Here is a 14,620-nt window from a genome sequence, read left to right as displayed (position 1 = left end):
CACCATTATATCACGTCTGATGAGAGGATGTAACATAAAAAGCAAACTTTTCCGCATCTCGCTCTGAGTGCATCAGATGTATTTATTTATTTATATATATATGTATGAATGTATAGTGGCATTATTCACTATATTACATAGTGAAAACAGTGTGTCGGTATATGGGCTCGTGAATGAAACATCACACGGTTTTCACTTAACGATTATTACATCACTTATATTTATACTTTCCTTCCTTCAGCCTCTTATTTTTTATTACTCAATAAAAAGTAATCGTTATATTAAGAAAATAATTTATTTAAAAATTTAATGTTGAATTAGACTGGAGTAAGTGAGCAAGACTTGGACAATAATTTAAGTGGGTATATTTCACTATCATGTCGGGGGAGTAGAGGTAAAAATATATAAATTTAAAAAACTAGGCCAGAATATTTCATTTGTAAAATAAAAAATAGTTGAGAGTACTTGGGTGTTAACGTGACACAACTGAAACTGAATACTCTAGTATATGGAAAGAGTAGCGTACGCGTGCGCTCGGTTGTATGACGACAACTATCCGGCTCATGAAAGTCATTTTAATAAAAAAATATAAATATATATAAATATGAATGGGAAATAAAAATGTTGAATATTTTTAATGTTTGTTTTTATAGGTTTTGGAAGATCGCGTTCGTCCAACCGAGCAGTTGCGGTGGACATGCTAGAGTACCGAATGAATATGTTATTTTCTGGTGAATATTTAAGTAACTGAGTGCTACTGACTGTACGGAATGGGTCCGTAGACCAATGGAAGCGTGCTTCCGGTTCCGGGTTGTGTTGAGTCAATTGACTTTCCGCGATCCGTGATCCTTGAACCATCAACTGAGGCATCAGACGGCTCTGGTACCAACTGGTCAAGCATTGAGTTGCTGAAACTGTTGACAAGCTGGGGAGATCTTAGGTCATCGGTGTTCCTGATGGTTCTGCTGTCTCTGTCGTCGCTGGCAGTTCTAGAGCAGCTTTTCGCATCGCTGAGTGCTGACTCGTAACCCAGGTAGTTTAAATTTTTATTGTGCTTTCGCTCGTTCCACAGATTCGGTGGTAAAGACGAAGTCGTATCCAGCGCCATATAATTCTTCATCAAGCTCTGACGTTCATGGATCTCGTAATGTCTGGCGTTGAGATTCGTGAGATCGACAGGGGCTGGTTTACCGGATTTTCTACGTAGCGGTGCGAGAGGCGCTGGGGGTGGGGGTGGAGATACTCGTGTCTCAGGAGAGTCTCGAATCCTGACGTAAGTAGCAAAGAACTTTTCTCCGCCGCTGGAACAATCCACATAATCCGTAGTTTGAATCGTGGATAATCCAGAGCCTCTGTGCCGTCTGGTGCACTCCCGAGACCCGACAGATCGATTATCCTCTGGTATTTCCTCGTGTTTCGGAGCCAATCGCTGGTTCTGATAGCCTCCGTACTCGGAAACCGAGATGGGATATCTATCAAAGGGTGTATCCTTTTTAAAGTCCGGAATAAAGTCTATTGAATTATCAAAGTCGGCTCGTGACTTACGTCCATTGCTGCTCACTGATTGATTACTCTGGCTTGTCAGAGTTTCGGTGCTACCGAACCCGCTGGTTACATGTTTAGACTGTTGCTGCATATCCAGTTCCAATCGGGTTTTCATAATATCCGTGCAGACTCGTATGTTGTCTGTATCAGTTACGTCAGCACAGCCTTGAATGCTTTCGCCTCGAGCGGCCTTCGCTTTAGCAATAGCTTTAGCATCCTCAGCCTCATCCTCATCCTCTGGCTCATCCACTAGATTAGTATTAGCATCATCGGCAAAGAACCGCCTTCTCAAAAGTCTGTTGTGTTCAAATATCTCATGTAGTCGCTCTCTACTACCACGAAATTCGTCTGATCCAGGATTAAATAAGATATCACGTTTATCGGGTTGCTCCGAGTACTCGGGGCTTGAGTAGTACGATCTATGGCTCTTATCATCATCAAAACTTTCTAAATCCTTACCAATACCACTATTACTATTACTATTATTATTATAATTATTATTGTTATTATTGTAAAAACCATTTATTGATGATCGGTTCCAGTCTTTTTGAAAAACATTTTTAACCGAGTTTATCAGCAGCCGATCTGGATCCAGGGGACTTTGGGAGGTGCGATAAGATCGGCTGTTCTCACTTTGCGCAGATACTTTATCAATGTCAGGGGCACTGTTGTCAGTGAAGTAACTTCGTTCGAACTCTGTACGTGGTTTCCAACTCCACTGCTGATACTGCTGATGATAATGACGAGGAGATTGAGCTGAACTGGGAGTGGGATCGGGGCTGGGGTTTGAGCTGTGAGGTTTTGAATCCCGACTTAACAAATCTGAACGTTCGTTGGCGGTCATTCGGACGCAGATAACCTGGGGCTCGTTGACCTCCGACTCCGGACGGCTGTTTGTCAGCTGTCGTAGCGATAAACCCAGGGATGCACTAGATGTTATTACTGGCGTAGCTGTTGCTGCGTCCTCAAGTTTCCCAGCCCAAGCGCCACCCACTGATTTCATTCTCTCGAGATTATTGATGTCGTACGTGAGGGCCATCCATTCCGGGCTACGCTCTAGATCCTCAACGCGAGGTAGAATCGGAGCCCGACATCTCGACTCACCACTTGATATCATTTTATTTTTAATTAATATATATGTGTTTTTTTTTTTTTTAAATTTAATTGTCAAGTTACATCACTATCAAGAGCTCACTTGACACTTGCACATTTTAATGACAGATTTTCCAGATCTTGGATGTACGGATATGTGGAGTGTAAAGTGTTGAGTGTGATGTGAGCTAGAGACTAGTGCGCGAACGATCCGCGGAGCAAAACTCGCGAGACTGGTCAATCTTTCAGAAGAGCACAAGGCCTTAAGCCTTACAAATGGAAGACAATGGCCTCAGCCAGTGTATAGAGTTTACCTACAACATTGTCCGTGCAGAATACCGAGTACAGAGAGTGTAGAGTCTAGAGTAGAGAGGTTGGAGGGGCTGTTACGAATCACTCGCGGGCCATTCACGATGCCAGCTAGAGCTTCTACGCTGCTAGAGGTTCTCAGCGGAGCGTCACGATCGCGAAAGACGCAGATTGCTTATCGAGTAACAACCAAGAGTAAGAGAATGCAGACTACCGAGAACAGCCTGCCGGAAGGATCGCCCTCCTTATTTTTAAATACGCTAAAAATTATAAAATTAAATTCAGCCTCAATCTTAAATTATTATTATGCATCTTTTGTTGTCTAATATAAAGTTTGTTTTATCTCGAGACATTTTCGTACTGGGTCTGGGTATTCATTGAATTAAATGGATAGAGGATACAATACCGCTGGAGCTCGGTAATTGTTAAAAAGTCTGAAGAAACTGTTGAAAAGATGACAACAATACCACCAAGTTCACGATTTAATAAAAAAAAAATTTTTTTCTTTACTTTATATATTTTTTTATTACATTTTATATATTTATTATTTTTAATATATATTGCGGGAAAAGATTATCGAAGAAATCGTCCATTAGCCGAGTGTGAGTGAGGTTTGAGGCTCTGGTAGTATCAGCGCTGAGGGTTATTAAATTGTAGCTAATGGTACAGTAGTTAGTTGACGGTGAGTGCTGGCTGTTGCTGTAAGGTTGTGTCGGGTGGGTTTATAATGGAGTCGGGTCGATTTTGTGAGCACGACAAGTTCACCAGCTAACACCCCTCGTATTTCAACCGCCCGAGGAAATATATACCGATGATATTGCTTTTACTCTGGTTGTTCTTAAACCGTTCGAGTTTGTATTCCAGTCGCTCCCAGGCGAAATAGAAACAGGAATAAAAGTTTTTAAAATAAAATAAGTAAACCATCGGAGCGTAAAGGTAAAATGTAGTGGAGAAAAGAGGAATAGCCTTGTCTATCGGTAAAATTAAAATTAATTGCCGCGTTGACACGCGAGGGAAATAGAAAGCAATAGGGCCACTGCTAATTATTTTCTGCAGCGACCTAATTGAACACTAATAGTCTACAGGAAAATGAAACTTTAACAAGCTGTAGTTTATTTATTTTTTTTTTTTTTTGTATTTAATCAATAAGCTCACCGACTAATTTTATAATTTAGCAATTAACTCTTAAACGCCCTAAGAACAAACAATAATTATTTAATAAATATTTACTTTAATTACAAGCGTGTACAGACGGCGGAAACAATTTTTTTGTCTGAAATACAAGAGCTAAAAGTTTTGTGCTCCATATAACAGGCTGAGAATGGTGCTACTTGCACTCTCACACCCGAGCTATCATTCTATTCCAATGAGCTGGCTACGTGGCTAGAATACAGAGCGATCTCTTTACTCGTCCTTTAGCATGTACAAATATCCCTCTTCCTCTTTACTTCCTTCTTTACATTTTACTCTTAAACTATTATCCACTCTCTTCTCTCCAGCTTTTACTCTCCACTCTCTACACTACTCTACTCTATACTTTTATCTCTACTTCAACTATCCTTTACTTTCATTTCATTTATCCTCATTCTATCTTCACATATGCACCAGTCTGCTCTCGGAGATCCATTTGCATCGCTACGATTTCACTTTACCAGCTCATTTACCGCACATTCCCATCGTTGCTAATTATTCAAACTCATTTTTTACCCTTTGTCAAGCCCGGCCTCACACCGATCACTAATTTTATTTTACTTTCTCATTATCTACTTATTCATTTATAAAATTACGCGGTATTCCGCGAATGCACTCAAAAACAAGAGAGTCAATGAAAATAATAAGGAAAAAAAAAATTTTTTAAAAAAATAAAAAACACTTGTAATAAATAATGATTAAACAAATTTATGTAAAGCCGGTATTCCGCTTGGCACGACGCTAATGCGGTAAATGCCGCTGATTAAGCCCACCACTTTGGTTATTATCGACAAGATTAGATAAGGATGCCAATGTGCATGTATACGCTCAAGTATTTCCGTTATTAACCCGATACGATATACATTAGACTAAAATACCTCCCGCACGTATACCGAAATTGGTATTTTGGTGTGAAACAAACACGCGATCCGTGATTCCCTTGATTTCAGTGCTCTCTTGTCTCAAGTAAACCCGACTGTGATATTACTTGTACTTTGTAGTGGGTGGGAGGGATTAAAACTTGCTCAAAGGTCACTTTTGACGGTTAATCTGCATGTATGATCGCATCAAAACTTTTATTCGCTGCTCTTTTGTAAGCTAAGTATTTATAGCGGGTCAAGGTTAATAAAAACGATGAGTTGACGAGTTTTTATTTATGTATTTTTATACACTTCTTACTTGCTGATAAGCCACTTGACGTTACGTAAAAAAAAAAGCGCTTGGATAACAGCAAACATTGGAAGTTTTCTACGTCAACACTACAGAAAGGAGTAAAGGCGGAAAAATATTGATACTATTTTTAGCGGTGGCCCTGATATGTCACACGTTATATTGTGCCCGAAAAAATATTTAAACAGCTTTACAACTATTATTATTTTTATTATTATTATTATTATTAAACGTACATGTAGTTAGTGATGATAAAAGGAGGCAATTTAAAAGTTGAATTGTATCGCTCGGCTGATCGCGACGATTTGTCACGGGTCAAGGCAATATTAACCTCGAGACGTTCGTTAGACTCGATTAATGTTTTCGCGAGATTGTTTTCCACATCTTATACACATGAGGTCATTGAATTTATTGTAAGTGGAAGACGAACAAAACGGGTTCCCTTAAAATAAATTATGATGACTGTTTTTTTACTTATATTTTTTTTTAAGCCGCCAAATATTTTATACACAGAAAGAAATAATTTCTTGACGCAAAAAATTTTTACTCCCATCAAGAAAATTTTTGCATTGTAAAGATAAAAATTTTTTTGGGACGAAAAATAATTTTTTGAGGTAAGAAAAAAATTTTCGATGCAAGAAATTTTTTTTATTCTAAATGCGGAATATTTATTACGACTTAGTCTTCCAAAAACTTAATTTGGGATAAAATGGGCCGTCTCAAAATGTTTTAGCTTCACTAAACATCCAGTAAATAAAAAATTTGAATAAATTAATTTTCTAATAAAAATTTTTAACTGAATTATTTAAAAGTCGATTTTAAATTTGGAAATTTATGTGACCCAATTTACCTCACACCTACTTAGCTCCCTTGCATAAAAGAAAAACTTTAAATACTCAATTTTTCTCTTTCAAAATTTAGTTAAAAATTTCTAAAGACTGCCTTTCCCCTGTTTCAATGATTCGCTCTAAAAGATCAATAATAATAATAATAATAATTACTATTATAATGATGAAAACATTAATGTGTGCAGATTTACACTCTGTATATATATATATCTACTCGAAAACATATAGTATCGATTGGCTAATAAAGCACAGAACAACCAAATGCGTTATTCAGCTCGCATTTATTAGCGCTGGCCACACTCGACACTACGGATTTGAAACCACTCGTGCGTACGACGCAATAATTCCTCCAGCAACGTAATTTCCGGTAGTGTTACGCCAACAACGTTTGTCGTTCATTTCGTTTCCTTTGTAAAGCCCACATGCACTTTTTACAGTGCGGGCGTTGAATAAACTCATCCTTTTTTTAAAAATATTTTTTCAGTCAGCAAAACAAATTTTTTAAATTATTCTCACATTAAATTATCATCATTTTGTTAGGAAGTTAATTAATGCGTCATAAGGGATATCGTTTAAATATAAGTGTCTATATATTTTTATTTCCGATCGCGATACTGATACGCACAAGAGCAATTACAATAAACAAATTTAATTACGTGCAACATGCAGTATTACATTCCGCGGGCGGAATTCACGGTATCATTACTCTGTTGGGTTTGGATCCATGCCCACGTGGGATATCTGTTAAATTTTACTGTTACATTTAAAACAAATTCTTCCAATTAAATAATTTTATGAATATATATTTATATTGTAAATTTTCATGAGTATTATTGTTTAACGTTTAGTAAATAGAAGATAATTCAGATTTAATTTTGGAATGTTCGTTAGTTACGAAATCGGTTTGGTTATATTAAATATTGGATTTTAATTCAACTTTCAAAATAAAAACTCTCATGTTAAATCGATCCAACAGTTGAAACTTAATATTCACTGAACTCACGCTCACGCAGCTGATAAGCGAACCATGAACTCGTCGTCATCGTGGCGGCTATTTAAATTATATATGTATGGAACATTATATTAATTCATTTTATGTAATCAAATTTTGTGTAATCATTATATTCTATATTGTATTTCACTCTTTGCGCAATATTAAATTTTAATTAAAATTATAAAAACTTTATTATAGTAATGAAAAGTAAGTAAAGACGAAGCATTTTTAAGTACAGATCAGTATATAGGCATCGGCTCATAACGATTTTTTATTTAAGTCATTACCTTGATACTCGGTCCTGCAGAGATGCGATTTCGGCGGCGGCGGAGGGGGTGCGTGTGAGTACTCTATGAATGATCGAAAAAAAAAATAAAACAAAAATGATTTATCAGCGAAAAAAATATTTAAAGGTGATTTAAATCCGTAACACAGTTTACAAAACCACAAATGTCATCCTGATCTATCGATAATGTGATGAGATTATGATAGTGAATTTAATAAATTTTATAATTTAATTTATAATAATAATAATAATAATAATAAGAACATTTGGTAATTAATTGTAACAGTTAATAGTTGACAACGAATAGTAGTTTAGTGACGAGCGTGCGGACCTTCAAAGGTAACAGTAGGCTTTGCGGTGTAGGTCGGAATAGCTGGCCACCAAGTTGCTCGAGTTTCTGGTCTGAGTGAGGCGGGATCGGGTGGCGGCGGCGTCGGTGGCGGTGGCTGATATCGAAACTTGGGTCGGTGTTTACTCGGATCAAAGGGCTGATTAGCGAATGGATCCGCTTGCCGCTGTTTCAGAATTGACGTTGGCGTTCGAGAGCGTACTGGAGACACCGAGACAGCACGTGGTCCTTTGACCTTGTCAGTGGCTCTTGGCAATGTCGTTCTGCCACTGGTGTTACTACCACTGGCACTTACATTGGAAGCAGAATTACCGGGACTTGAAGACTTGACGTTGCTGATCTTGGTTTTGTCGAGGGAGCGAGACTCGAGGTCCGGTGGGAGTGACAGAGACCGGGCGTTGTCACGACGACTGGGATACTTGTGGGCTACCCAACGACCCGCGAGATACGGCGCAATATCTCGAAGCTCATGAACGTCAGGCGTTGATGTGAACATTTCACCGAGAATAGATGTGGCCCTGCAAGTATTACTGCTGTCCGACAAGTTAAACTCCTTCTCAAACTTGTCGCGTATACGTCCGACTGGTCGCCGCGCTTCGAGTTCCTCGGTCTCGGCTTTAATGGCCAAGGAATTCGACGAACTGGAGCGGGACATTGCGCTGTCTTTAAGCTCTGCTGTTTTGCTGATAACATTTATGTGCGGCATCGCGAGGTCTTCAAATCTCAATGGTATACGTGGGATTGGTGGCGATCTAGTAAGTCTTCTTTTAGCTTTTCCCCTCGCTCCCGCCCCTGGCTCGTATTTACGTCTTAACCAAGCGACATCTGGCACTTCTTGAGTCTTCAATACTGTCGTCGATCCAGTTGATTTTTTAACCTCAGTTTTTTTTAATAAATTACGCGTAATTTCCGGATCACTTTGAAAACGCTTCGGACTCAGAGTGAATTTAACTCGCCCACCTGACAGCTCCTCAAGGCTTTCAAATTTGGCGCGCAATTTTTTAACAGCGCCGTGCTTAACTAGATTCAAATACGCGCGCCAGTAGTGTTCGGGATCAGGTGAATAGCTGCGATGCTGAAGTGACTCGAGACTGCAGGTGGACGTGGACACACGACACGGACTGACACTGCGCGGCCGAGTGTGCTCGACAAAGTATTCCCGAGAGTGGGAACCGCTGGAAAATCGTCCAGTTGGAACATCCGGCGAGGCGGAAGTACTTCTTCCTTTTCCTCTGGTACTGTGTTCGCTTCCTCCTGGCGACGAGATCGTGCTTTGACAAGCTGTCCTATTGGTATCTTGACCTCCAACACGCAAGTTGCAAGCCAAGGATCCGTAACGCGCTGACTCCATTTCGCCAAATAGTTCCTTCAGATCTGCAAAACTCTGTGACGAAGATAATTTATTTTTTTTCCTCTTTGAATCGGCTATCAAAGCAAGAGACTTTTCTTCCCATTTTTTTTCACGTTCGATGCTCTCAAAAAACTCAACTTTCTTGGGTACTACATCCGTTTTATTTTCCTCGCACTGCACCACCGTTTTCACTGAATTTTCCGAGCTTTCAGTAGTGCTGTCCATCTCACTACTGGATGCATTTTTGATCTGTTCGTTTGCTGACACAGCGACTGCCAAAAGCGGCGGCTTCTTAGACCATTCGTCCAAAACATTTTCTACTCTACGACGCGTCACCGGGCTATCGCCATTCGGCGTCAATACCAAAAGAAAATCACTCTTATCACGTGACTTTGATGTATCGTCGTCTACAGAGGTCTCGAGGGAGTAACAAGTTCTGGGTGATGTATTAATTGTAGGAGTTGATTGACTTATATTTTTAGCTGTTGATTTGGCGGAAGCTGCTGCAATGGCGCCGAGAGTCTCGCGAGGTGTTACAGGGGACTTTGAGTTTTTGCGTTGGGATACTTTATCGAGTATTTCTTTTCCTAGTGTGAGAGAGAGCCGTTTTTTCTCCCCTTCTGATAATGAGGTGGCTCTGCTGGAGTGTCGATGCTGTAGATTACGACCATTGCTGATCGAGTCACTTCTCTTTAGTGAAGACGATAATTTCCCCGAGGACTTGGTGGCCGGAACGAGCATCGAATGGCAACGGACACTCAGCCTCGCAACTTCTTCCAGTCCATCGCCGAATTCATGAGACGGAACTACAACTTCAAATTCCGCAGCACTGGTTTTAATTTCGGTGGGAATCGTTGCACAAGTGCTGGGCTTATTAGTCTGTTTAATATTCTCAGTAAAGGAAATTTTTTCTTCAACATCAAAAGACTTTGTGTACATTTTCGGTTTATCTTCGCTGCCGTAGATTTCATTAAGCTGGTTCTTTAAGGCGTTTACTTGCTCAACAGAAAGACTGCTCCAAAACTTTTTACTGCCACCGAGATTCTTCTGCAAGTAAGAAGGCTCTGCAGATCTAGATTTGTCCGGCTCATCTTGAGATATTGTTTGTTTGCCCTCACTGTTAGCCCGTCGTGTCATAGTAGTCGCCACATTCACCACCGAATTACCGCGCCACAAAGGTTTGTAAATGTCTTTTCGTGAAGATATCTCGCGACGTCTCGTTGATTCCAACTCACTCTCTTCTCTAGCCAGTCGTCGAAAACTTTCACGGATATTTTCCACAGATCTCTCTTTGCATCTCAGACTGCAATCGCCGCGCCATCTGTACTTATCAAGATCTTTAGTACTAAAGAGAAAATCTTTTTCACGTTGTACGGCTCTGAGTTTTCCGTAAATACTTTTAAGCTCTTGCTCGGCACGTTCCGTCGATCTAATTTCTTTCCACTCGTCGTAATCAATAATATCTTCATGCTTGAATCTGCGTCTCAAGTCACTCGCGGACGTTGTTTTTTCCAGTTCTCCCATTCGCTCGAGACTGGCATAAAAATCGTGTAAGTCTTTGTATCTCGATGATTTTTTTTTCGAGTGCAACATCTCGAAAACGTAACGCTGATATTCTTCTTTGTTCGCGGGATAAGACTCCAAGGAACTTGTACTTTTAGTAAGAGATAAGTTTGATCCAAAAGTTATTTTTCTGCGCTGTTCATCTTCTACTTCGCTGGCACTGCGAGCTCGCGCTTTAAGTTGAGGAAACGTGTCGTCTTGTCGAAAAGATCGGATTCTTCGGGAAGCAGCTGATCGTGTGGGCGACGGAGACGGAGAACGCGGAGGCAAATGTTTCACTCGCCGTGTTATTTTCTCATCCACCATCGACACTTTAAGCGGCGGCTCACTCAAACTTCTTTCCTTCACCACAATGCTCTTGCGTTCCAATTCCGGACTTCTGCTTCCGCGTAGCGAACTCGAAGAACCAAATTCCGCTGTTATACCCTGTAGGCTATCAAACTTTGTGATTTTTTGGAATACCGATCTCCCCGGCCAGCTAACACCGAATGGACTAGAACTTCTTGATGAAAAACTCTCACGTTCCCAGTTCTTGAACCGGGAATTAGAAACTGGCTGCTTAGTTGCCAAGTAGACGTTGAGTGATCTCAAGGATGGCTCAGACTTAAAACCGCCTGGATTGTTGAAACCACCAACTTCTTGAAACATTCTTGCTCGTTCAATCACCGACGAGCGTCTCGGAGTACTGCACTGCGATGATGTCGGTGAACTCGAAATATTTCGTAAAAATAGATGCTGAAAGAAGTTGTCAGTACGTGTCACCTCTTGATGCTTTTTAATCCGGTCCATTGTCAGTTGTTGTGCTGTAGTTGCGTTTACCTCTCGTACTTTCTTATCAACTTTTTTCAAACAATCCACTGCGAGTAATTTTTCACAAGTTTTTTGTATTTTTTTCTTCTCTGAATCACTTTTACCATTATTTTTTTTCTTAACATTGCTGCTGGTACTCGTCATGCCTTCACGTAGTAATTTATCTTTTTTCATTCCGCTCTTTTTTTTATCAAACTTTATTTCTTGATCTTCAATAACTTGAGACTTTTTCAATGGACTTTTTACACCAGACTGAAACTTTTCACGGTTTTTTTTAGATACACTCGTCTGCGGTGTCGCTATTGTCGTGACTCCACTACTACTCTTAGTTAATTTACTTGTCGAGGATTTTTGTTTACAAGTCTCAACAAAATTTCCTCGTCTCGACGTTACAGAGGCGACAGTGGAAACACCAGAAGCAGAAGCCGGAGATCTACTTCTTATAACAACGTTAGAACTCGATCTCGCCGTTTTTTCTAACTCACGAGACTTGAAGATTACTTTGGACGATGATAACCCAGTGTCCTGGCTCTTTGCTCGTCTCAGTGACAGGGACGAAGACGAGGCCGACGAGGGCGAGACCAGCCCAAGTGAACTCGACTTGACGACGGATCCTGTTAATGTGTTTTCCACGTCGACTTGTCGGCGACCGTTAAGCACCAGTCTTCCACCAACTTCAGCGTGAGAAGATGACGAGGACGATAAATACAAAGATGAAGAGCCACCAGCTGAAGTGCTAACACGCTTTGAACTTTCCTCTGTTTCTTTTTTCCCTCGGCGAATTTTCGTGTTATCTTTTTTTTGGGACGAACTTGTTGGATAACTTTTAGAACGATATCCCTGACGGGCCGCTATAGACGTGTCTTGAGATCCTGACGCGGATTTAGATTGTACTTTTGATAGCGATGACTTATCCTCAGCTTGTTTCGAGTTAACAACCCCGCGCTGAGAATTAATTGCTCTGGGTGAACAAGACGAAGCCGGACTAACAGACTTGACAGATTCGCAAGACCGTTTAGTTAAACAAGCTTCTGATTTTCTTTTAGCACAAGTTGTTGATTTTGTAGTACAAGTAGAAGTAGAAGTAGAAGTAGAGACACAAGTAGGAGTTGAAAGTTTGCTACGGGAGCCAGTTGGAGTGATCGAAACTGTACGAAAAGACGTAAAACTCTTGCGTGCGATATCTCGACCCTGCTCGTGCTTAAGCAACTTGTTGCTCAGCCTTTCCCGAAGGAATCTAATGTTTGAAACACTCTCTGCTGCAAAACACTGCTGATGGCGGTTCGGCGCCTGCGGGTACCCTGTCGTGGAAATATAAAGCTTGAGAGTCGCGCTGTGTTTTGATGATTGCCTCCTCGGAGGCGACGGAGCCCTCGCGCTAGACCTTGCCGTGCTCGTATTCACTCTTGTCACTGAAGATGTCGCTGCAGATTGACTCGGTCGTTTGTAACGCCCGCAGCTCATGGAAGCTGAAGACATGGAGCTCGTCGTTGATTGGTTATTTTTTCTGCGCACGCGAATTCTCGTTAGTGTTGATGAGATCGGAAAGTACTGGATCTCAGTGTCGTCTGTGGACAAATTTATTAACTTGGTAGTTTATAAATTAAGCTTTTTTAGTTTTGCTACTAGTTATCTTGATCCTCGGCCCAAAGTCACCATTATATGCAAGTTTCGTGGCTGCGGCGTGCCGTTGTTTCCTCTTCTTTGTGGTCATTGTGCGGGTGAAAGTTAGAGCGAAACGCACAGCAGTTTATAATTATTATAATAATATTAAAGATTATAATAATAGTAATAAAATAAATATAAAATGAAAAATACTATCATAGCCTGAATCCCGTTATCGATAGATCCTGATAGAGCAGTGCCGAGTGTCGAATGCGCGTAGTATTTTTATAACTACATTTTAAAGGTAAATAATAATAAAAAAAACAAAGAAAAAAAATGAATGTGCGGTCGTGAATAAAAATTACAAAGTTTAAATTATAAGATAAAAACGCAAAGCATTAAACTTAAATATTTTAAAATCTAAACGTGCGATCTTTCTGATGTCATGCATGTTTTATTCATTCTGATCATTCAGCTCTTTTTAAAATAATAAAAAATTAATAAAACGCTTGCATTAAAATTTTTTTTTATAATAAAAATTGTATGGAAAAAAAACGTAATAAGCTTGCGTGTCTAATTCGTTTAATAAAGCGGTACTAAAATAAAAGAAACGAGAAAGAAAATTAATAATAAAAAAAAAAAAAAACTTATTACTATTGACGTACCTTTGGGTCGCTCGGGTGCGAGTTTTCGTAGCCCGTGTAGAGGAACGTCGCCACCCTTCTGCACTGTTTTGTATGCAAGTCTCTGCTCGAGTGGGCTTAGAGGACTGACGTCATCTCGTCGACGGAAAATAAGAGTCGAGTCACTCTCGTATCCAGATTCTTTTAGTGCACTAGTTAGATAACATAAAATAAATTAGTACTAATATTTATTTATATATATATATATATATATATATATTTATTTTTTTTTTAGATTCAAGTGCCAGTTTTATTTAATGTAACACTTATTAATAACTTACTGACTCATGTAGGGTTTGGCCGTGTGAGGATTGTGCTGATCAAACGGCTGCAAAGAATAAACTTATTAGTCAAGGACTACCTTAAAATAAATATATAAATGAACAAATAATATATTTATAATAAATGATACTTATAATTAAATAATCATGCTTATATAAAAAATAATAGTACGCGTGCACGGATATATATACGAATTTGTAATTTAAATACTGACAGTGCCACGATAGAACAATAAAGAGTTTAAAATCGCTTTGATGTTTTTATTTATGGGTGGTATGAATATGATGGCGTGTCGTTTATATTTATTTTCTAAGTGTAACCCTACGAGACCTGAACATGCGTTGTCACAATACAAGCTAGTGTTTAAGGCCGATGACGTGTCTTTAATAATAATAATGGCAATGATGATGATGATGATGATGATGATATTGGGATAAGAGAGATATATACAATGATTGGGGATTGATCGCGTGGAGCTGCATAAATCGTTATAATGCTGATAGCCAGAGATGGATTGGACTATAAATTTGGATGATGGGTAG

General features: G+C 39.5%; 1 protein-coding gene across 1 annotated transcript in view; it reads right to left on the bottom strand.

Moving 5' to 3' along the window:
• Positions 1-14,620, bottom strand: part of LOC103578838 (uncharacterized) — a 39,004-nt gene that overhangs the window by 3,719 nt on the left and 20,665 nt on the right. Inside the window, exons 11-13 of the mRNA XM_008560043.3 lie at positions 14,078-14,124; positions 13,779-13,948; positions 7,437-7,499 (exon numbers count right to left, since the gene is read on the bottom strand). Of these exons, the coding sequence (XP_008558265.3) occupies positions 7,437-7,499; positions 13,779-13,948; positions 14,078-14,124 (280 nt within the window). The remainder of the gene's footprint in view (positions 1-7,436; positions 7,500-13,778; positions 13,949-14,077; positions 14,125-14,620) is intronic.

Source organism: Microplitis demolitor, chromosome 8, assembly GCF_026212275.2.
Source record: "Microplitis demolitor isolate Queensland-Clemson2020A chromosome 8, iyMicDemo2.1a, whole genome shotgun sequence".
In the NCBI taxonomy this organism is placed as follows: Eukaryota; Metazoa; Arthropoda; class Insecta; order Hymenoptera; family Braconidae; genus Microplitis; species Microplitis demolitor.
Note: the sequence above shows the minus strand (reverse complement) of the source record. Positions and strands in the feature narration are given on the sequence as shown.